General features: G+C 43.5%; 1 protein-coding gene across 2 annotated transcripts; it reads right to left on the bottom strand.

The window, feature by feature from the left end:
• Positions 1–556: 556 nt before the first annotated feature.
• LOC108495379 (interferon-induced GTP-binding protein Mx-like) lies at positions 557–21,754 on the bottom strand. 2 transcript variants are annotated; one of them, XM_017811021.1, is made up of 15 exons: positions 21,700–21,722; positions 20,515–20,563; positions 18,366–18,688; positions 16,660–16,852; positions 15,722–15,859; positions 14,348–14,502; positions 12,845–12,983; positions 12,157–12,355; positions 11,334–11,412; positions 10,578–10,700; positions 9,683–9,824; positions 7,108–7,266; positions 6,148–6,224; positions 4,489–4,707; positions 557–1,674 (listed from the first exon to the last, which is right to left on the bottom strand). In XM_017811021.1, the coding sequence occupies exons 3-15, from the start codon at positions 18,633–18,635 to the stop codon at positions 1,441–1,443; spliced, it is 2,127 nt and encodes a 708-aa protein (XP_017666510.1). In that variant the 5' UTR covers positions 18,636–18,688; positions 20,515–20,563; positions 21,700–21,722; the 3' UTR covers positions 557–1,440. The 2 variants fall into 2 exon arrangements, with proteins under 2 accessions (XP_017666510.1, XP_017666509.1); XM_017811020.1 differs by lacking the exon at positions 20,515–20,563 and having other exon boundaries at positions 21,700–21,754.
• Positions 21,755–24,553: the final 2,799 nt, after the last annotated feature.

The raw sequence follows: 24,553 nt of genomic DNA, 5'->3' as shown, positions 1-24,553 counted from the left end.
AATTAAATAAATTAAGCTGTTATGGTATCGGGTTTTTTTTTTTTTATGGCTTCTGACCTGCAGCACTGCAAGTCAGTAGTAGCAAAACAGTGTAGTGAAATGTGGAAAACTGTCTGCAGTGATCAGCAGGGTTAAGGAAGCTGTGCTGTAGTGGGGTGAAGGCTGTACCACAGAAATCAGCCATCAGCTGCAGTTTCCTGTCAGAGGGTCAAACACTTTCTGTCATTTCTAGCCTGAGGAAAAGGCTTCTCTTGTAACAATCCTGGAAATTACTACATGGCACACTGGTATAACAACATTTTTTTTTTCTAGCTGAATGCAGACATTACTTTTGCTACACAAAGCACAGCTTTGCCCATTAAAATAAATCCTCCATATGAAAGATGTCATGAACACAGTGTGCAGTGATATATTTTGCACTGGCTTCCATGAAATTGAGAGAGCTTTTGGAAAGGTTCTTCATGCCCCGGGGAGGGGAAGGAGGAAGGCAGCAAGCCACCGTGGCGATTGAAGACACGGACTTCACATGAGGGTAAAAGCGAAGACATTTATTATTTATTTCAGCAGGCTTTTTATACCTTTAACACAATAAGCTGCAATTGTTCATTAAATCCATGAGTCCTTGCTGCTAGCTACAATATTATAATATTTTTGCCTATTAGCAACATTAGTTCCTTTCATCCTTTGTTCAAGTTCCTCTTTCTGCCCAAGGGAACCGCTCCTCCTTTTCCCATGGCTTGCGTCCTACCAGGGTAACAACGTCCACTTCTTGCTGTTTTCCCATATCAGAAATCCCTACAAGCCACATACTGAGACAGCCTTCTAATATTTAACATCCTGGGTGGTTTAACCCATTTTGGACATACAAATCCTGCAGTGTATTGAATTGCCCATCAGTCCCAAAATTTCAGGTGATGCTCCAGGCGTCCAAGAGAAAGAGCCTCTTAGCCTTTCTCTGCAAATCAGAGAACTGAAAAAGGAGACTCAACAGAGCCAATGGCATCCTGTGGAGGTACCCATCAGATGAAGTAAACTTTTATTTTCCTTCCAGGCTGTAATTGTTTCATTCCCACTGTGTGTTCCCTCTCTGCCTATTGGGCTGACACTTATCAGTGGTGACACTTTGCAGGGTCATCTCTTCGGCAATGCCAGGAAAGACAACAAAACATACAACCCTCGGAGTGGTAGCTTTTTTATGATCATTTCAATGGTTTTACAGAGTTCATGAAGCAAGAAATAGGATAACATTTGTTTAATCACAGCTCCCCCATTGGAGCCCTTTTAGCTGCTTGCATAAAACTGATTATGGAAAATAAAGCAGAGCTGAGCACTAGAAATGAGTGTTAAAGGTCTGGGCTGACATTAAGTGTTATGGGGATTATACGAAATTCTTCATTAATGCTAGAAAACAAGAAAAATACCTGTGAAAAACAAAAAAAATTACAGCGAGCTGAAGTCCCTCAGGTACTGACAGGCTTTGGTGAGACGATCTACTCGCTGACTGAGATAGTTCCTATGTTTAGCAGCCTCACTGTCCTCCTCAAGGAGAACGTTTAACTTGTCTTTATCTTGCAAAAGATGCAGCATTGTGGTCTGAATGTTTTCTCCGAAGTCGTGAAGGACAGAGGACAGGATGATCAGAGGTATCTGATTGGAGAGGCGTTTACTTGCTCCCTGTGAGATGGGGGGAAAAAAGGCAAAATTCTGGTTTCCCAAAAAGAACTGAAAAGGGAAGGGGTTATAGGTAATAAGTGATAGGTAAATAAGTTATAGGTAAAAGTGATAGGTAATAAGTTAATTATAGTTATTATAATTAACTAGTGATAGGTTATTAAGTGATAGGTTATTAACCTAGTGATAGGTTATTAAGTGATAGGTAATAAGTTATAGGTAATAAGTTATAGGTAATAAGTTATACGTAAAAAGTGATACTGAGGTTTCAAAAAGTTGGGTTGAGTTACTGTTCAAAAAGTGAGTACTACTATGAACTAAAAAATGTTTGCAACTAGTCTCTGTGCCTAAAGGTCTAAAAATTAAGAGTTACTGGAATGTCAGCTGTTGTTTTTTTCCCCCTCAGCAAACTCCAGCCAAGGCAGGCTGTTCCCTGCTTAGCTCTGTCAGCTGTCATTGATATGAGTTATAGGAGGACATACCTGACAAACAGAACTTGTGAACAATTTCTGTTTTCAAACCTGTCTTCACTAAATGCTACCAAGATGTTATGGTGCAGGAAATCACCGAGTGATTTTTCCCAAAGCTGGTAAATTCTTGTATTTAGATGGTATTACTGATGTATTTGCCCTTTTAAGTGTAAGGCAGCTTTGGAGTAAGATTTAGCCTTATGGGGAAACGTCTTCAGCAGTGGTGAGACCAGACTGTGCCTGCGTTACATGTAGTGATATCTCAATGAGATAATTTCCTGTCTAACCTGACCAACTGCCTGGTCGAGTTACTGATGCAAACTGAAACAGATTGACCCAGAAGAGCTTGTGGGGCCCTTTCTCCAGAGACATCCGCAGGGGTTTGGGGCTCAGCTGGTACTCCTGGGCAACAGGAGTAAAAAAATAAAACCTCTCCCACACGGGAGAGCTGCTTCAAGCCCTCCTGGTGCCAGGTGAGCACCTATGCTTGAGTGACTGGCTGCAACTAAGAGGTTCTGTCTTCCTTTCTTTTTGTAATACCTGACTTGAAAATGGCAGTGGGAAGACCAGGTAGAGGCACATTTCATTTGTAGGTCCTACAGGCAGCCCGTTTCCAGGGAAGTCTAAAATGTTTCTGGCTGTAGATACCTCTGGAGCTCAATGCCTGAAAATCTTTTGTGTGTGATGGTGAGGCTGAACTCAAGCTGAAAAATACCTAAGACTAGATGTTTAGTTTATCTCTGTAGTTTGCAGAGATCTAGTCAATGGCAAGCAATTTGGCTGAGTCAGCTAAAGCACTTACTGAGCCTACTTACTCTCTAGGCACTACTGACCCTGTGAGGGAGCCCAGGTGCTTTAAATATGGGTGTTTGTCTGGAGCCAAACTCTACTCAGAATTTTGACAGTCCTGTCATAGGTAACACAGCTTCATGCATGCCATTTTCAAAGGCCATGGATGCTTAGGAGCTTCCATCTCATTCAAACTGTATTTGGCCTTGCATAAGTCCCGTGGAGATATGGTGCACTGGCATGTTTTTTCTGTTGAAAATGGCTCTTAGGGCATTTAAAAAAATGTTTAACTAGCATGAAGTCATACATATTACAGCAGTGAGTATAACGAGGTGGGATGGAAGAGCTTATGCAGTTCTGCCTTTGTCTCTTGTTCTCTGAAAGCCACTGGTTTTCTCTCCATCAACCTGAGCAGCCTGGACATTTAACTGCAGAAATTTGTCAAAACCTTGCTATTAGAATTCAAGGTGAGCTGCTACTTAGTTTACTACATTATTAATATTGAACCTGTTGCTTTCTGAGGGAGGTTTATGACAAAGCAAATCCTGATACTGCATGTTCTCTTTTCTGTCTTTCTCCAACATGATCCCTTGTTAAAACATCCCACTTGTCTTCAGAGACTTAACTTCTAGGGAGCTGTCTGCAGTACAACAGATGCACTCTGATCCCTACAGACAGCTGATCCATTTTAACTCCATGTTTTATTATCTCTCCTCTTGCCGCGTTAGTTTAGGATCCGACTGCGAACCGTGGACACCACGTTCTACTGGCTGCAGGAATATGCACAGTGGCTTAAGCTCTCAGATGCTGTGACAAATGCCAAAGTGCTGTATATAATGTTATTAAGCCTGTGAAAACCAGTGTTGTTTGAAAACTGTGAGATGAACTTGCAGTGGAGAGAGCAGTCCTAGGACTATCGCTTCCTTTTCTCGAGAGGGGAGCTGGCCATCACTCAGTAACTTTTAATTACAGGGCCAAGGGCTCTTCCCCATCCTGTCCTCTCTTCCATGCTGGTGAGTGACTGTCCTTTCCTCCCCCTAATGCTTGTTCCCATAGGAAAGCCAGCAGGAGAGCACTGTACTGATGTGGGGCTGTGTAGGGGGCAGGGAGTCCCCCCCTTCTCCATGGAAGGCTGGAGGAGGAGGAGAGGACTCCCTTGCTGACTGTGTGTTCCCCAAGCAAAGGGCAGCTGCAGCAGGGAGCCAGGCCAGACTGGGAGGTAGCTAACAAGTGGTTTAGGATCCAGCTGTCACTTTAACAACCTGCAGGCTTTCCTGATCACGGCATCCTGCACTCTGCAACTGCTCCTCCCCAGCCACGGTGCTGATACAGCCCCACAGACCAGCTTTGTCCTGACATTTTCACCACTGGTCAGAAGCTCCTATTAACTTGTACAGAAGCTGAGTGTGTACCTGAACAAGACACTTATATATCCTCTGGCTACTATTCCCTGCATAGCAGTAGTGTTGTATGAAAGACTATGTTGACTGCAGGGAGATCTGAATAAGGGGTATATGCTATAGCATTCAGGGGGCAGCAAAGCTGTCTGTAAACTCACAGAGAAGTAGGCCTTTGTGTGAGAAACCATTTCCTGGACAAAGGAGGGTTCTTCTTTTGGAGCTTGAAATATGTTTTGTGGCATATTGGCCTTAACAGTATTAAAATCACAAAGGTAAATGTCATCCTGGCAGTACACAATTCTCTCCATTTTAAACTGTGTCCGGATATGTCTTTCAGCCTCTGCCGCTTGTTTCTCTTTAATGTCTTCAATTCTCATCTAGAAAAGAAAGGAAGAAGAAGTTCTAAGACATTTGCTTCCTTTGGAGGGGTGCCAATGCTCAGTGGTGTCCCAAGGTGGGCACAGTGTTCAACAGCCCTTACTGCAGCACTGTCTAATCCTAGACTGGCTCTTGGGAACATGGAGTAATGCTTTAGATTCTGGTTCCTCTGTTGTGAAAAAGCAGGAAAACATGGCAGTTTTGTCCCCCCCCCTTAACATGAATGTGATCAGTCAAAACTGGTGCTTGAAACCCAAAGGCAAACACAAAGTTGACAGGAACAAGCAGCAGTGGCCAGCCATGGGTTCAGCCTGCAGCCAGTCCTTGGGTTTTGCATGAGCTTTGTTTGCATCTCCCTCTTGCAGTAGGCAGTGACAGCAGGCACTGATGGGAATTCCATTGCCCCTCCTGCCCTTCTCAAACACTGCAGTCTCCTACCTGTTGTCAGCAAACCAACCCTGCCTAACCCCTCACTGTCTGGTGCTTCCATTGCAGCCATCTGATGCTTTCTGCCCTTTTTGATACTTCCACCTGAAAGACTGTGGAGACCTCAAAGTTCCCTCAGTCATCCTAAAATTCCCCTAAAATGCTCTCCTAGCATCCCTAAGAAAGCATCCCATCTTTCTTCTCGTGTCCTGTGTCTAACAGAACTTCTTTCCTCTCACCGTGTTCTTGAACACCTCTGTGTTTGGATTAAATACCTTATTTGTTTGCTGCCTGGTAGGCCTGGAGCTCAGCAGGGTTTGACCATGCAATTCAAATGGCAAACCACCTATTTCACTCACATTTGCCTTCGAGTTCCCTTTTTCAGCAGTACCCTGTGAGTGGACTCTGCCTCCTGGCTGCCAGCATTGCTTCTCATCTCTTCCTCAAAGCTCTTTCTGAGAAAAGGCCTTCAAGGACATCCCTATCATTTATCTCCACCCCAAAACACGCTCCTGCCCAAACTGTGAACAGTCATCTGCTAATTTTTTCATAGTTGAATGATTTTTGGCCTGTCTGTTCTCGCTCCCTTTTATCAAAGATGGCATTCCTGCACTGGCTAACACCTTGGCTCATTTTCAGAGAGGGAAAGCACTGTTTAGGACTCTGAGGCTACCCCCATGCTTACAAATAATTGCAGGACTTAAATTTGAAATTAGTTGTAAACTCTTCAAGTAGCCAGATCAGGTTTTCTTTGCATTGTGTTGTAAGCATCAAAAATGTGATCAGAATGAATGGAGAATATATATATATATATATATTAGATCTTGTCAAAGTTGTGCAAAATGCACTTTCACTAGTGCCATTATAAGCATACTATAATTTTCAATTTCTTCCTTATTTTCCTGCAGGAAATTCCACACTTGCATAAGGGTAATGCAATGAGACATATACCATAAGCACGGTTGTCCTTACAAATGCTTTTGACTTATCTCAGGTTATAGGTAGTGTCTCACCTTAGCAGCTCTGCTTAGATTGTGAAAATTAGCAAAATTCCTCTTAACGATTTCCATAAATTTCTCTTCAACCAGTTCTAAGGGAAGAACAGACAGACAAAATAAGTAGGTGAGGATTTTAAGCTGTTGTTAGTATGAGACTTGGGAAACTACTAATTTCCTGTATTCATTCAGCAGTAGATGAGCAGCTGTAGGTGCACTGTGCCTTTATGACCAGTACAAACAAGGAGGAATTTAGATTTCCAGGTCCAAGACTGTGAGCAATTAAAAGACCTCCTGTAACCACTTAACACCTGAGAGAGAGATTTCTTTGATAGAGCAATTTCTGTGCTTACAGCTGTGCCTACCAAATGTACCACCACTTGGCCATGTCAGCACATCTGTGTCTTACCCCGAGTGGCCTCTCCAGGACAAGGAGCTGGCACATGGAGTACAGAGCAGCAAGTCTGGCATGGGGTTGCTGCCCTCTAAGGCAACACAGCAGAGACAGAATCACAACATCATTTTTCCTTGGGTGCCTTTTACTGGATGAGCTACCTACTCTCCCCTCCAGCCCCAGCAGTCACTGTATAATACATACAGTGTCATCAAAGAAGATGCATTCCCAGCTCAGGTTTGCGTATTCCACTCCCTGGGTCTGGGAATTCCAAGCTGCTTGGCTGGCACCAGGTACTTCTACTATACTGCTTTCTTACTGTGTTATTTATTAAAGTTACTTTCTAACTCCCTTTCAAGAGCCACTGGGAAAAATATTAACAAATGCTGGAGAGAATGAAGGCTTTAGAGAAGAAGCAAGTTTCCAGGTTGAATCAGATTTACTTTCCCGCTCTGCAGCATCCTGGCTGGAGCTCTTGCTCCAGCAGAGAGAGCATTATCATCAGCTTATCCTGGAAAAAAACCCAATTGTGAGGCACCCCAGTGTGTCCCACACAAGAGCCTCCCGTGGGCTGTGAGACGTACGGATCACGTTGTTCAGGATCTCAACGGCTGGCTCCTCCAGTTCCAGGATTTGCTCTTTTATGATGTCCTCAAACGTCCTGTAGTTGGTAAAGCCTGGGAACTCCCTCCCACGGTACTGGTCTTCGTATTTGTTTGCTTTGCTGGGTACACTTTTCTTAGCTGTAATAGTAAAACAACGTTGCTTTACTACCAAATCAATCTATACATTCCACATTTAAGAAGGAAGCCTAATTCTCCTCTTGAGTTGTTCTTGAGAAGAGCAACTGCTGAGATGATATTTCAAGCAATGGGCCTCTGGTGGTCTAGTGGTTAGGGTGCAGGACTCTCACCGCTGCGACCCGGGTTCGATTCCCGGCCCCCCAGGCAGATGGAGCTCGTCAGCCCTGTAAGGCAATCCATCTAAGAGAAGGTCACTCTAAACAAACCTACGTTCTGAGACCCTCACTGCCACTGTCCGAGTTTCACTCGGCCCCGGCAGATGAACCTCAGGATTAAAGGGTGGGCTCAGTTCAGCGCAAGCTGTGTCTCACCTAAAAAATCCACTGCGCAGGCTCGAAGGGTTAATGACCTTTCCCAAATCTTCACTCGCGAAGACTGGCCATTATCCCCTTAGTTATTACAGAACAGAGCTAACACATTGTTGCTCAGTGAATGAGTCACCTCACTTCCAAGTTAAAAAAAAAAACAGAACAAAACAGCCCCCCAAGCTCACTAAACACCTGTTCCAGGGAATCTGCTGCTGACTAGCTATTTTTTGTTTAAAATAGTCAATATTTAAAACAGTCAGTATTTCTTTGTTGACATTATACACATTTGCCCTCTTAAGTGAGTTATATCCCTTTGAATTGGTTTACATGTTTTTGAATGGTTCTGATATTGCCCTGTTTTGGGGTCAGATTTGTGAATCACGGATCAAGGGCACGTGTGGAAGTAGAAGTCGAGCCATGAACACATTCAGTTCTAATATTCAGATATATGAATCTATGGTTGGATAATGAAAAAACTCCACAAAAAAAAAAAGAAAAAGACAGAAATAGATGTGGAGTGTCTTGTTCAGAGTCTAAAAACATACCTGTACAGTTACGGTAATACAAATCCACATGAACCCCCATCAACTTTGGAACAGAAAGTTCAAGGTTTCAAGTATCCAAAGTGTTTGCAATTTTTAATACTTTAATTCATCATAAGAAAGCTGAAGTTAAACAGAATCACTTGACACTCAGTGATATACTTTCAGAAGTCTTAAGCAGTGACTGATACCAGCGCTTCTCGTTGAGGAAGGTCTTGCTAAAGCTGCCTCTAGTTTTCAAGCTACATAAGTGAACTTTCTCTGCTGAAAATGTAAATACTTTCCCTGGACATATGAACCCATGATTTTGGGGCAGCATGTTGTGAGCAAGAGCTGTGCTGTCGTAAGAGATGTTGGGTGCTGCTGCCCTCACCTATTGCCAAGCTGGACATCAAGGGGATAACCTGGAAGTGCCCAGAGGATTCCCCACTGTGGTTCAGCTGCTGTGTGATGCCTGGTGTAACTTCTGCAACACAGGTGCTTGTTGTCCTCTGAAGGGGCTGCATCCTTCTGCTTCCTGCTGTCTTTACATCTATTCCTTCGTGCCTTCATTGTCCTATTTTTTTATTCCTCTCCATAAAATCATGTTGCTTGGCTTGGTGCTTCAAGGATGTACTACTACTACTTCAAGGTACTACTTGGATGAGACACTGACACACACCCACGTCTGTCTGTCTGTCTGTCTCCACATCTCTGCATATATATATACACATAGATTTTTCTTTGGCAGATGACACCTTTGTAACCTATATGTACCTATCATTTTTTATCGCTTTTAAATTATCATTTATCATTTTAGTCACTAGTGAGGTTGATAGAGAAGTGCATCAAAGACTAAAAGAACTTGTTAAAAGAGCTACTGCTTGACTGGCAGCTGAAGCTATTTCATCTCCAAGAGCAAATGATGGGGTTTCAGAGATGTGAAAAAAGTGCTACAGAGGATGTTGAGTGTACAACAGAGTTCAGTCTGCATGTATCACCCTACAGTAAAACCCCCCAGTTAAGAACGGAGTTCAGTTAAGCAATTAGCAAGGTGCAACATTCTTGGCAAGGCTGTGGCTATTTCAGACCCAGACTTGCTTTCTCCACACCTTAAACCAGAGCTAAAGTGGAACAAAAAAAGACCCAGATTCTAAAACATTCATAGTAATAATAATAGAAAATAACAATGCATTATTTATTATTATTATTATTAATATTAGTGTTGGTGGTGGTGGTGTTATTTAAAAGAGTGGTTCAGAGAATCACCAACAAATTCTGGGTCTTGATTTTATTGCTTTGCTGGGAGAAGAGAGACATCCACTGATCTCTCTGTAATGACAACATTTAACACAAACCATGTCTTTGTTCCCAAAGCATAACTTGCCTAACACTACAACAGATGGATGCTCATAGCTTCTTGTTCTTCACTTTCTTGAAAACAACCTACTGATGATGCCGTGTCTAGATTTAAAAGCAAGGGAATGGACTCTCAGGTCAGCTGCAAGTGATGGCTTCTGTGCTTACCCTTCTCAGCACACTCCAGGAGAATCGCTCCCCACGTTCGAAACTCTCGGCGGATTTTCGTGAACAGTCTGATTTCATTCCCAAACAGCTGCTCCTCCCCTCGCATTGTCCGAGAGATGTCTTGGTTAAAGAGTTTGATCAACTGTAATGAATTTAAGAACGAGCAAGCAGTGTAGCAAACTTTCATTTCTTCAGACTAATTTGTGTATGTTAAGTGAATTAAAGCAGGGACACGGTTCATAGAAAACATCCTCTCCTTATATCTTTTCTGCTCTCAGCTCCTGGTTTGTTTGGCTTTGGGGTTTTTGGGTTTTTCTTACAAAACCATCACAGCTAGAGGAGAACAAACTTGATACTCTTTCCCTTTCCTCCCCCCCATAGACTTTTAGAACCATTTACTAAATTCTAATTGGCCAGACTTGTATGAAGTCTTTGAAGACTGGTGAGGTTTCACAAATACCTCTGCCAAAGGCTTACTGTGAGGGATTAACTCCCCAGGATGAGACAATTTACATGGACTTGCAAACCACATTTTGACATCAGGAATACACTTGAACTTACAAGTGCTGTAAACAATGAAAACCCTTCAAAGTGCTGAGTAGGGAGAAGGGTAAATTTTCCCTCTCTGAGATGCTTGATTTTGACCAATTAACTGAGTTGTTTCATTTTCTTGTCAGATAATCACAGGAAAAAAAAATTGCTAGAATGGGCCACGAGCTTCTCTGGTCCATCATTTTTGCAGGTATGGTGTATTCCTGAAAGAGGTTTGCCCGTGTTACTCTCAAAGCATTTCAGTGACAGATACCACAAACTTCCTGGTGGTTCATGATGATGTTTTGATAACTTTTTCTACCTCCTCGCTCTGCTCTCTGACCAAACTAATACTGATACTTACATCTGTGAGGAAAATCAGCTTCTCAGACTCTGTTTTGGGTGTGCCTCTATTGTACCTTTGTAGGTCCTGTAACGTTTTATGGAGTGTCTCACGTATTTGGCTCTCCAGTGTTGGCAAAGTTTTCTGGGGAGTAGTCAGTAAAGAAGGGCATTGACATAGGTTGAACATGTCTGGCTTATTTTCTGTAAGTTTACATAAAGAAATATTTTTTTTTCTCCTTTGAGACTGAATTTAGAGGTTCCCTATATTTTAGCATCTTCCCTTAGTGGAATAAAATATATTACTTACAGATAAATTAATATAAAATAAAAACACCAATGTACTTGCAGTAGTATGGCAATATAATAGAGCAATTACATCTTACTAGAGATTTTGAAGACATTTTCAGTTAAATAGAAACGACTGTGTTTCAGTAAGCTGGTGGCAGTACCTTGTCACCCAGATGATCAACACTCCTTATAAACAAAAGGAAAAACCATGGCTGCCATTGAAAAGGCAGGAGCTACAGAGTCACAAGTAGGTGAAACCATCTGCAGTTTAAAGGCAAATCCGAGGACAGAGCATGGGGGTGTTTTTCCCTCTAACTCTCAGTTCAGTTTGTTCTCAGATTGCCAGGTTGAAGGATCATTAAGCACTATCTATGCATAGAAAGCTGCAATCCAACTTCAGTCCATTGCATTCCAAGGTCAAAGGGTTGAACTCATTTTTAGGCAGTAACTGGTACAAACAGCTTAGTGGGATACCTCTGTTACTTACAATAATGTGGTTCACAAGTTCATTTGTGAGCTTCACCGACAGATGAGGGATAGTAGCCTTTCCTTCTTCCATGAGAACACTGCAAAAAAAGAGGAAAGGGTGGGTTTTGGGTAGCCAGCATGTGCAGGGCAAGGAGGCAGTGCTGATGCTCTGCTCTATTTTCACTAGTTCTATTAAGCAACTTGATTAAAGAAAGAGCCCTCTGGGGAGTGCTGGTACAGATGTGGCAGCAGCTCAGGACTCTCTGGACTCTTTTATTCACGAGTTGCTTTACAGCTCCTGGCTAAGCAAAGGGAAGCAGAGAAGCAACTAAAAACAGCAAATCCTAACAGCAGATGGATGTGCTGCTGCATCATTTCTGCATGTGTGGAGTTCACTGATTCAAAGCCCTTTTCATCTGGCCATCCTCTGTATTATGATTGATTTGCTGCTGACTCGTGTTCTGGGCAAACTGTGCCCTCAGCACAGGCAGTGGCCTTTCCATGCTGTGTTTCACTGTGTTTTCCAGTGAAAAGAAACACCTAAGTGCTTGACTTGAAGTGCTCAGATGCTTAATTCGAATTCTTTGGGTCTATTCTGAACTTCCAAAGTTCATCGCACTTCTCCCATGTATTTTGCATCCAGTAAACATTTTCAAAGTTTATTTGCTATGTAAAAATTCCTCTGGGTTGCTGAAACACAACACTATGTGGGCAATGAGAAATACAATATCTAATTATAATTAATACCTGTTTGCAACCCTGAGTTAAATCTCAGCAAATCAACAGGAAGCTTTGAAGTGATTTTGATATGTTTTTAAGTGGATTTTTTCTGTGAGAGGTACCTGAAATGTCTGTGACTCGCAAAGAAGTTCCTCTCCTGCTGGATTGCAGAGGCCAAGGTCACTTTGTTGTGGATGTCCTGCTGCCCACGACACTTCACGATCATGTAACCCTTTTTGAGGGGGATTACCATGTTTTGCATTATTCTAATGATAGACTCTTCGGTTCCTCTGTCCACCAGGTCGGGTTTGGTGAGGATCCCTGTGAAATGACCCAAAGTTAGTCAAGTGCAGAAGTTACAGGTGGGAGAGGTGCAGGAGAAACACCCCCCACCAAGCAGGAACGCTCCATACCATGTTTCACAAAGGAGTTTTTGTCTGTTTTCTCTCTCCTAGAAAGCTCTCAGCCCCTGGGCTTTGCCCTGTCAAACTTGCTCTACAGTTGGCCTCCCACCAGGCCTCTTGCCTTGCAAACCTTTTTTAACAGGCAAAGCTTCCCTACCATTAACTTTGAGATTTGCAATTTCCAATTATTCGTAACATGAATGCCAGCAAGACACAAAACCAAGGGTTTTTTCTTATTCTTAGAGCTGCTTAAGGTTTTAAAATAGTTTATTTAGGCTGTTTTCTTTTTTTTTTTCCCTCCTCTTCTAGTAGCTAACGTCACAGATCTGGTGTGGAACACAGAATATCAGTCCTCATGAAAAAAAATTGCCCTTCTCTTCAACTTGTAGCTTAAAAGTTGTCTCACCTAGTGTCCTTTCTCCACTGGGATCCACCTCCTGGGCCATTTTCAAGGCTTCTGTTGTTGCAATATCCACATTACATGGCACCACCACCAAATTGATTGTCTCTTTGCAACCAATAATTCTTTTAAGGAGAATTCTGATCTGCAATGCAATACAGCAGTAAAGAGGTTCAGTGAAATCAGATGCTTGCACGTAGGATGTGACCATTTCTAGCAATATGAGCCACTGTCTGATGACATTAAATGCCACATATGCTGAGGATGGTATTACATGCTAAGGGATGCCATGGAAACGGGTCAGCAGAAGAATGCAGCCTCTTTTCCTATGTAAACATCCTTATCCTTATCCAAACAGCTGGCATGAACAGAGACCAGACTGTTGTTATGCCTGTCTTGACAACTATGTAGAGTTTAACCTCTCATGCAAGTAATCTTTAACTATGGAAGTATTAAAGATATTTGATAAATAGCCATATGTAAGAAAATCAGGTTCTGATGTCTAGGCACACACTCATGGAAAGAAAGCAAGCTAGATTATATTGATAAATCTCAAATTTGTACCTCTGAAAGGAGAGCAAATGTCTGGCTTTTATTTCAGTGGAGTATTTGTAGGGAAATGGAAAAAAGCCAAAAACCAAGTAGCCCATGATATCTAGTTGGCATTGTTTCCATGTTTCAACGCCCAGCTAAACAAGCTTCTCATAATTTGTGTTGTTTTGCAACAGCTTCACACAGCTCTATTGTGCTTATTCTGAAGTAAATTAACTCTTTTTTCCCCCCTGGGTTTTGCTAAAGATGCCTCCCTTTTCTACTTCCCATCCATCCCAGTTTCTGACATGGTTCAGTGCTACAGACTCCACCTCTGAAGTGTGCAGACAGCTGGGGATGATGGAAATGTTTGGACCATGTCACATCTGCTGCTTTCTTCTGAATACAATAGAAAGATTACTATCTAACTCTGAAACTAAATTACTCTCCTCCCAGAAAGTAAAGCCCAGACAACCCAATCTTGTCTCATTTTTATTTGGTATGTCTTGTTTAGTTTGGGCTCCTCTTATTCCAAGCTCCTATTTAAAGGCATTTTAGGAGGAACAACACGCCCACTTCCTGCATGTCACCCTCACAGTGGGCCTTGTCCAACTAGTTTTATTTGCATTCCCCAGCATTTCATCTAAAAGCAGCCAGAGGAGGAGTAGAGATCCCCTCCACTTTAACACTTATTCTGTTTACTTCTGAAAAGGTCTGCTGGGATCCCTTAAAGGATGAGAAAACCCAGGATGGGTCTGATTCTGATGTGTTCTGCAAGTAAGGGATGAACTCAGATCTGTTCACCTCTGCCAAATACATCCACAGAGCTGGTAAGAGACCAGTTTTTCTGGGATGTATTTGTCTTCCAGATCTAGCTGAGGGACACGGGGCTGCAGTGTGTTCAGTGATGTGCCCAGGTATGAGGGAGGCTACAGAGGTGTCCCCATGCACAGATTGGCACACGAGACTGAGTTTTACCTGTTCCCCGATGTCTTTTGGCTGGTCCCCCACGGCCACTCTGGCAATTCCAGGAAGATCAATTAGTGTCAAATCTGGGACATCTGGGGACCGAACCTCTAGGGAAATTAATTCTGCACTAATGGCACCTCTAGGACCAGCCACAACATCCTGGGCTGCAAGGAGAAAAGAGAAAGGCAAAGAACACAAGCTTCAACTCTACATCAAACCAAAGCTTAACACACCGACTTTGAAAAAAGTGCCTAACTACCACCTAAGGTTCTTTCAGGCTTGGCTTTTGCTCTCAGATCCGGCCACACACATAAATCCACTTATGCAAAAGTCTAAGGAAATTATTAGGCAGCACCCGTGAGGTCCTTTTGGGATAGGAACTGCAATATTTTACAGAGCACATATTTATGAACTCTCGTGTATGGAGACAAAATACAGGCAAATAAACCACAGCAGAAGGGATCAGATAAAATATTGGTCAGCTGTAGAAATGCTTCCCCAAAAACAAGACACTCTCTGGGCATTAATTAATCCTTGGGTGCCTTGAAAGACAAATAGGTGTTGTTCTATATTCTTCACATTTTGATAGGGAGGTTTGGAGACCAAGTAAATTGTCCCAAATCCTACAAGGCAATAATGCTGGAACTGTGAGCAGCGCAGAGAAGCAAAGAAAACCCACAGCCATTCTCATGAGAGATTTTTGTCTCTGTAATTACCTTAATTAATTCATACCAGTTGCCTTGCCAGTTTTGGAAAGATAACTTGAGAATATCCAAATAATATATCGAAAAGCTAATGAAAAAAACCCAACAACCTAGGAAGAATAACTGTGCAGAGCTGTGCTAGTCTCAAGGAAATAAGGACAATCCAACTTTCACATTTAGGGCAAGTCCTTACGGCCCTTTGGGTAAAAACAAGGATTTCTTACTCAACATGAAATGCCATAACAGCAAAGCTGTGACATGGGAAGGACAATGACTGAGGCCATGGTCACAGTACCTGCCAGGATTTCTCCATGGTCTCCACTCTGCCTTCTTGCAATTTTCTCCAAAACTGTAAGATTTCCAGCCAGAGACACCTCGAGCAATCTCTGAGCTTTTGAGCTGATGACAGGGACCATTTGGGGCTTTGCATGTTTACAGCTTGACAGACAACCTCCCCAGACCAGGAAACCAGGAAGACACCACCCAGCTAAGAACACACCTTGATCATGTATCATGGATAAAAGGATCACGGATCTTGTAAGTGGCATCCCTGACCATGGTGCCGGGATTGGGACTAGGTGATCTTTAAGGTCCCTTGCAACTCAAACCATTCTGTGGTTCTGTGATCATCATGGATCATCCTGATTCGGAGGAGACTGAGCAAGCCAAACCCACTTACCTTGTCTTATTGCCCTCTCCACCTCAGAGGGACTCTGGAGGTCCATGACAACATTGTGGTAACAGATTCTCCCTTGCCACGCCTGGCCCTCGGGCAACCTCTTCAGTTTAAGCTCCAGGGGACATCGAGTGACAATACCTGCAGCAGTTCCAAAGACATAGGTAACTCAGCAGCTGCTGGGCACGACACACAGCCTTGTACTACGTGACATTGCCAGAGGGGTCTCATCCAGCTTCCCACTCAGAGTAGGATTGTCACCGGCACTACGTGAGGTCAGCTATGGCTCTTTCCACTCATGTCTGGTCTTGCAAACCTCCACAGATGGGGGATTTGCTCTTTGCTGGGTGATCCCAGTGCTGCACCTAAATCCTAGGAAGATTTTTCCTCAAGTCCAGCCTCAAAGATCAGAGGGTATTGTAACCTCACACAGAACTTGCAGAACTTACATGTGCGAATATACACACACAGAGAGAGCTGAAAAGTGAATCTTCTTGAGCTGCAAAGTCTTCCAACAGCCTTCTATGACTTAAATGGTGTTTTGTTTTTAAGTAAAGGTCTTTGTATGCTTTTTACAAAAAAAAAAAAAAGGTATCTCTAAGAAAATATTGTTAAAAAAATCTAAACCAACCCCAAAAGCAAATTTCAAAAGTAATTTTCCACCTGAAACTGATACTCTTTGCTGGGAAATGCACAGAGTCAGCTCATGCAACCTTTCAGTCTGTCCAGAGTTTGGGGCAATTACACTCCTTACTCTTGGTCTCTTGACTAGCCAGAAGATGTGCCTTGTTGGGAGTTACCTTGTGGTGCCTCACTGGCACATCAACTTCTCAGTCACAGTTACCCAATTCTAGACCAAAAAAAAAATAAATAAAAAAAAAAATCCCTTCCATCTCATCAAAGTGAAATTCAGGTGAAAACCTGAGAAGGTGAATTCTTACCATTGCCCCTGGGAAGAGCAACACCAGACAGGGCTTCTAGGACAGAACTCTTCCCAGAGCTCTGGTCTCCAATCACTGCGATCGCAGGCAGGGACAGGTCCTTCTCTATTCCCAGAGCTCTCAGGCTGTCGACGAGATCAATGCAGGGCCTGATCCTTTCCTCATATTCTCTGTACAAGGTGTGTTCTGCAGCCTGACAGAGTTAAACTTAGGATGAGTTTTCCCGAATTTTAAAATAAGTTGTTTCCACAACAACGACAGCAAAAATCCAGACATCTTTTCTGGCTCGTCATTCTTTAGTAACAACTTATTTACTGACATCAAGCTGTGCTCTATATCACTGTTCATCCTTGCATCTCCATGTTACAAACAGGTGTCTATAAATATGAAAAAAAAATCAGTTGGCTCAGTGATTATCCTTAGCAAAAATACCAAATTTTGGAAGCTATTCTGAGAAGGTAAAAAAAAAGAAGGAGACCACATTACTAAGTGTGCTTTGTTCTTTTTTTTTTTTTTTAATAATTGCCATTTTCTTCCACTCATCTACAGTTGTATTGAAACGTGTATGCAGATGAAAACTAGCAATCACAGAATTTAGCACAGAATAGCTTATTAAATCTTTGTTTTAGATTTTGAAGATACAGTTTTTCCACAGACACCAAAAGTGTTCTGTTATAGCATCCTCAACAGGTGGCTAAAAGAGTTTTAGATCATCATGGCTCTTCTTTCTTTGCCTCATTTTAGGCTTGGGTAAGGAATGAATATGAGTGGGTTGTGTTAAATGGCTGATTATTGTCATTTTTTGGTTTTGATACACGTGCCAGACGTTTACACAGGCTCCTCATTTCCATGAAAACAAGCCAGATAACTTCCAGTCTTTTACAAAACTGGTCCATCTGCTGTTAAATATGCTCAAATAAAGTACATAAAGATCAGCTTTGGTCTTTTTTCCCTGTTCCAGTCTGACTGCTGCATTTAGAAATGCAATTTTGAGAACACCAATATGTTTCAGACATATTGGGCCAGGCACACTCAAACCTGACTTTTTGAAAAGAAAAACTGAAGTTTCTCTCCATCACTTTTATACAAGAAGGCCAACTCTAAAAGTATGTCTGTCAATCAGATGTACTCAAACAGAGCAGAATTTTTCTTTCAAGATGAGGAAGACTGCATACTTTACTGGAGGCAGGCACTGAAACCTTATTGGTACCCCCTGCTCACTGTCTTCACTGTGATGTTCAATAGCTAGCAGCTTCTCAAAAAGCTTCATTAACTATGTCACAAACTTAAAACCAACCTGCTTCCAGTGTCAAATATCTAAGGAGGTTATTATCAACCTTTCTTTGCATTTCTGTTGAAGGTAGAAGAGCCTCAAGTAAAATCTATCTCAGCTTTTAGGAGTTCTGCTCAACATTTGTTGTTAAGAATGACAGATACATGTCACACATTAAATTGACTTCTAGGCTGCACCCATCTTTTTTTTTGTTAGACCTGCATTGTTTATATCTGTAGATTAATTGCAGGTACCTGTCTTGCTAGTTACTTGACTATGACTTGACAATGACTGCTTGGCCCTGATCCCAAAGTACTCCTTAGACATAACAAGTGCAGATTGCCCCAAAAGAGACAAAGTAATTAATTTTTGGGGCACAAAGAGAACCAACAGAATAAGAATGGGGAGGATCTGTGTCCTCTTCTTGCCTTACCTTCTCCTGTTCTCTGGAATATTCTGTCTCCAAGCCCTTCTGCTCGTAGTCAGGCCTCCTCTGGAACGTGTTCTCCGACATCTGAACAGCTTCTTCTTCTGTCTCTGGTGGGAGAGGCACTGCAACACCTTCTAAAGCTTGTTTAAAGAAAGGAAATGCAAACCCTTCTATCTTTGGGGCAGGTTTGGTTCCTTCAGAAGGTGATTTGAATGCTGCATTCCTCTTATCCATGGTCCGCCGATATTTTGGGCTACCACGCGGTTTGTCCATAAGTGATTCACTAAACAGTGGTTACTGCCTGGTCCAGCTCTTAGGTACAGCTTCTGAAATCAAACATGGGGCAATGAGTGACTCCAGCTTGAAAGAACGAAACTGCCACAGTAAAAACCAGTATTTATTTGGGGATGAGGGGCGAAGTTACACCAGTTTTTTGCTAAAAGTTGGTTTCCCTCAGTGAAATATTTTACTGAAAGGTGTCTGGAGAAGCTCAGTCAGTACGTGGGCATGATTGGAGAGAGTATGAGAATCCTTGACGTCCTGGGGTCAGGAGTGTAGGGCTGTGGGCTGCACAAGGAGGGTCTACATGGGTGAGCCACCAGCTGTGAGAGTGGGACACACCAAGCCATATTCTGCTGTGCAGCCAACTCACCTCTCTTGCAGTAGAAACGCTTGTCAGAGGCAAGTCTGACACATATTTTAGAAGCTCTGCATCTTGGTACCCTCCTCTATAGCTTAAAACCCTCTCCCCAAAAGCAGACTTTGCTTGACATGATGTTAGAGAAGGGACAGCTAGGAGACTTTTTATTTTCTTGTTCAACTTTTCTTTATGCAAAAGTTTTATTTTCTGTGGATGTCTGAAGAAACTAGAGGCTTTTGACGTGACGTTTTCCAGGGAAAGTGATTTCCAGAGAGAGAGATTTAAAGAAAAAAATCCCCATCAGCATTTTTTCAAAGCTTGATGTTCTTTGGCCTCCCTCTGCCAAAACTAGGATCTGTTAAACCCTTGGGGAAATAAATCAGGAGAAACACATCTTTGTTTGAAATAACTTCCTGTTTTGTTAATTTGCTTGAATTAAGTTTACAGGTTTTTTAATTTAAGCAGACATCAAAATAGGATGATTGGACACAATGTAAGTTATACCTTTAAATGTGTAAAACAAGCTTAGACAAAACACCACATGCTGTAGCAGAGTAGTCAAGAGAAGGTTCTGGGACAGGTCTGAAAAGTAGGATACAGTGATTATGTGGATAATTATGATTAGATTTATTGCTAATACAGTATCTAAATATTGTCAGTGCAGTACCTAAATAACAGCTCTGCCATCTATTACTGCGGATTATAGTCAGGTCAGGGTTCTTCCTGTTGAGCCAAAGCTTCAGTGAGACCCTTTTGCTTCCAAAACGTTGTCTTTGGCCTTGCAGAATTCACAATTACAAAGCAACAAAGCACCTATGTAGTTCAAGGAAAGGAAGGAGGCAGGGGCAGCCCTGGGGAAGGGAAACTGTTGGCAGACTTTCAGTGTCACACGTCATCCTGGTGTCACGTTTCACTTCTGGATTCTGGCCCATTTCAGCGCCTTTTTTTTTCCCCTTCTCTTTCTTTCTTTCATCAGATGTTGTTAGGGCTCAGTACACAAAAAAAAAATCACTGTGCCCGTGTGGCACAGGAAGGATTGCACCACCCTACTAACCTTTTCCAGGTCTAGGGGGACAATAGCTTGATAACCTCAGAAATCCACACGGGTTGTTTTACTCTGCTGCTGCCTGTAGGAATCTTTTTTAGGGGGTGTGTGCACTCCTAGGTGTGTGTAGGGGTGATAGCTGGGTTTTCTCATGAATCCTCAGCCCTCCCCCATCCCTTCCAGGTCTCTGAGGCAGTGGCATTTGCCCAAGGATAAGCACACCAGGTGGGCATCGCAGGATGTCTGGATGCTTGCATAATTAATTCATTCCAGAGATAGGGGAGCTGAGATGTTCGTGATTGCCTTCGGTGCACATAGCCCACCAAAGGGTGTAAAATGATGCTGGAGACTGAGTCAACGTGGCAAACTGACCTCCTGAGATTTCAGGGAGCTTCCAGGTCAATTTTCACCCCTCCCCAGCCCCCCTCTCCCCACCGCCCCACCGCCAGTGCCTCCAGCGGGGATACCTGCAGGGCACCTCCACGTAGGGGCAGCTGGACGGGCAACACCAGCCACCTGGATGATTAAAGAAGAAGAAGAAAACACTAAAGCAAAAATATTGTGGTCCTGAGCGAGCCAGAGCTAAGATTAGCGTGCGTGTGAAAAGAATCACGAGATCGGGCTGGAAAGCCGCCTGAAGCACAGCTGTTCTCTGGGGCTGGAAGCAGTCACATGGAGGTATGTGGTATGGGGGGAGATAAAGAAACACCTGCCTGGCTGGAGAGCTCGGCCCCAGGTTCTGTATATAGAAATGGAGTAAAAAAGTTACAGAAGAGTTCTTCCTGAACTAAAGTCTGTCCCGCTTGAATTCATCCCCCGCGAACGGTGCAGAGTGAGGGACCTTTTTTCTACACCTCCAGCCCCAGCGCTTTTGGACAGGTGTGTAAATACCTAAGATCCAGTCAAATACAGAGTCAAATCCTAAAGCATCCCCTGCCCCCTTCCTTTCCTTGAGCTTCACTTTTAGATTTTTGCCTGCCTGCGTGTGGAAGCCTCTCCTGGCACAGCAAAGAGCCCTGTGCTGCACAGCCACACCTGCACGAAGCACCAACCTGCTGGTGGTTCTGAAGGGGAGCTGCCTTGTTTTCCTCTAGAGATCCTGGCTTTGCATCTCAAGGAGATAAAAAAAATCCCTTATCAATAAAATCCCTTTTAGCCCTAAAGTGCAGGGCTGCAGTGCTGAACCCGCACAGCTCTTGCATTTATTGCACCCTCTGTCCAGCCTGAGGAGCATATGGACTTCTGGTTGGCATACTTGAGGATATTTGGGTAAACCACACAGTCTCTGGGCTGTATGTTTATTAATTCTAGCTGTCTTCTCAGAAAAAAAAAAAAAAAGCAGCTTATGATGCTACACATGAATGAATACTGCTGGCTAGATCATGTTGCTGAACACTGCCTCCTCCTACCAGTACCTACTTTAGAACATGTGTTCCAATTTAAATGCCATCTCTCAGTTGTCCCCTCTTAAAGAGGAAATAATAGTAATGTCTTTTCTTTTTTCCCCACCCCGGAAAGCAACAAATCCTACTCCTGGCAATCTTGTTTAAACACACTTATTTTGGACTCTTATGGAGCCTTTTCACATTAAAATGAAAATAACAGTCAAAAATTGCATTATTATTCTTAGAAGCAGGAAAAGAGGAACTTACCCTTGTAAGTGTCCCGTAGCAAGGAGATGCAGTAACCTTTCTGAACTTCTTTGGGTGCTTTTTTATTTAGAGGCTCCACCTACAGACAGTGACAAGAATCAGGAGAAACGAAACCGAATTCTCACATGAGAAATAGTTGCCTTCTGTGGAAAATGACCAGGCTTGCTTTTTCAAAATGCTGAGTTGCCATGAGTCGGCACCTCTTGCTAACACTGCACCCGGAGTTATCCCAACACCTTAGTTGTGTCCAGGGTGAAGTGGAGACCTCACAGCCAAAAGTTCATAGAATTACAGAATCTGGTTTGGGTTGGAAGGGGCATAAAGGATCATCTAGTCCCAACCCCCCTGCACAGGCAAGGACACCTTCCAGTAGCCCAGGTTGCTCCAAGCCCCATCCAACCTGGCCTTGGGCACTTCCAGGGATCCAGGGGCAGCCACAGCTTCTCTGGGCAACCTGTGCCAGGACCTCATCAACCTCACAGGGAAGAATTTCTTCCTAATATCCAGTCTAAACCTACTCTCTTTCAATTCAAAGCCATGCCCCTTGTCCTATTACATGTCCTTGTAAAAAGTCTCTCTGAAGCCTCACAGAAGAGCCCCCCCACCTCTGTACCGCTATTCAGCGGCTCATACCCAGGTGAAACTGAGCTTAATTAATGGTGAAGTTAAGCTTAGTGAATTGTAAATTATTAATTAATCGCTGTCTTTCTAGCCTTAGGATATTTAGCACTAACACAGCAAATGCATTTATCAACAGCAGTTCTGAATCTGTTGTAGCTGTCACCTGAGTAAACGATTTTTGACTTTGTGAAACTGTCTCCACCAAAGTCCTTGGAGGGGCTCTGTCAGACAAATGCCAAATCCATACTCTAAAGGTGACAGTTTCACGATAGCTGAAGAAACAATAATGCAATGTGTTGGTATTTTTCCCTTTCTCTGTATGCCAACTCTCCTCCTGCTGTTTAGTGAACAGGAGAAAAGTAACTCCTCACAACACAGCTCCTCCTCTCTTGGCTGTACTGCATGACAGGGTGTCAGGGTGTCATGGCAAATGGCAGAGGTACTTGGAAATATTGCCCTTGAGCAACAGCCCCCTCTTCCTCCCCAAAAAAGTCAGCTCACTGAGTCAGCTCACTCACACTCGGGGTGAAACATGCTGGTTCCAGAGGAGCCCAGGCAAGCTGCTGTGCCCCAATCCCACCAGTATTGCCCTGTGGGAATGCTGGTCCTGTGCCCTCCAGGGGACCCTTTCAGCCTTCTCATCCCCTCATGCAAAAAACAAGTGGGTGAGGGCCTCCTCCATAGGAGAGGGAGTATTTTTTCCACCTCCCAGCGAGGCTTTCCAGCCCAGCCAGGGTGGCAAACTGTGCCACCACTCACCTGGGCTGAGCCAGGGCTGCCAGAGGCTGCAGGGTATGGCTGAGGTTCTTCAATATGAGTGAGAGAAAGCAAAGTGACACACAGTGTGATTTGTCTGTTTTCCCAGTCACTGAGTCAGGATGCTCCCTCTCCTCTCCTCTCCACTCCTCCCCTCCCCTTCCCTCTCCTCCCCTCCTTTCCTCTCCTCTCCCTCTCCTCTCCCTCTCCTCTCCCTCTGCTCTCCCTCTCCTCTCCCTCTCCTCCCCTCTCCCTCTCCTCCCTTCTCCCTCTCCTCCCTTCTCCTCTCCTCTCCTCTCTCATTTTTTGTGGTTTTGGTGTTTTGGTTTTTTTGTTTGTTTGGGTTTTTGGTTGGTTGGTTGGTTGGTTTTTTTGTTTTGGTCTGGTTTCATTTGCTTTGTTTTGTTTTGGTTTTTTTTTTTTTTTTTTACAGGCTCTAAGCTGTTAAGCAAAGTCAATATGCTTTGTTCAGCCAGGGGTTTTCCAAGTCAGGTGCAGGATCAGCCCTTACTTCTCACTCCCTCTGCTTTTAACTGCTGCCTCGATTGATCAGCTGCTCTCAATTCCTGGCTGTTTTGGTGGGCTCCAAACTGCCTTACTCTAGCCCATGGGTCCGACCCCACAGCACTCCCACTGTTCTCTAGACCCAGCCCTTTTCCTCTGTGACTCAGGGAGCTCGTTTCTGATCTCTGGCTGCAGGTGAGTGGCAGGGTGTGACACAGAGCTGGTGCTTCACAGGCACCACCACGGCTGGACATTGCCCACAGCAGGAGAACACATCTCTAAGCTCTCCTGGCCTTCTCCACCACCCCGTGCCAGAAGTACCTTTTCCTGGCCTGATGCACTGGCCTGGTTTTGTTCTTTGCAATCTTGAATTACCTCAGTTGCTTCACCAAGTGTCCTTGGTTTGCTAGTTCAGCATTCCCTTGTGTCTAATTTCAGCTGATACATTACCTCAGGTTTCTTTCTTCTTTTATTTTCTCTCTCACTGCTGTAATTACTGGGACATGTTAAGCCTGATTTATCTGTTTGGGAGCTGTTCATCATTCCCCCTCTTTGAGGCTCTGAGGCCTGTCTCTATGACAAGACTCAGGAGCCTCACTTCTTACAACCATCACATACTTTCCCAAAATGAATCACGGGGATGGCGGGTCAGTCAATCGCTTCATGATTTTCCAAATCAAACATGCAAAATATATGCAGCAAATACACAGTGCTGCAATTAAGGCAAAGCATAATAGGGTTAATATTAAGAGAACAACAACAGGGTGAAGAGAACAACAGCAAAAACCCCTGTAGCACTCAGTGACCCTCCCAAAATAGTGCCCCCACCATTGATGTTCTGCATGGATAGCTGCACCTTTCTTCCCATTGTCATGTTTTCCCATTTGAACACGAAGAGCCTGGCTCAGCTCATCCTCTGGAATGCAAAAGAAAGCATCTTTTAAATCCAAAACAGTCAAATAATTATTTTTTC

Source organism: Lepidothrix coronata, unplaced genomic scaffold (genome assembly GCF_001604755.1).
Source record: "Lepidothrix coronata isolate B3197 unplaced genomic scaffold, Lepidothrix_coronata-1.0 Scaffold30, whole genome shotgun sequence".
NCBI lineage: Eukaryota > Metazoa > Chordata > Aves > Passeriformes > Pipridae > Lepidothrix > Lepidothrix coronata.
Note: the sequence above shows the minus strand (reverse complement) of the source record. Positions and strands in the feature narration are given on the sequence as shown.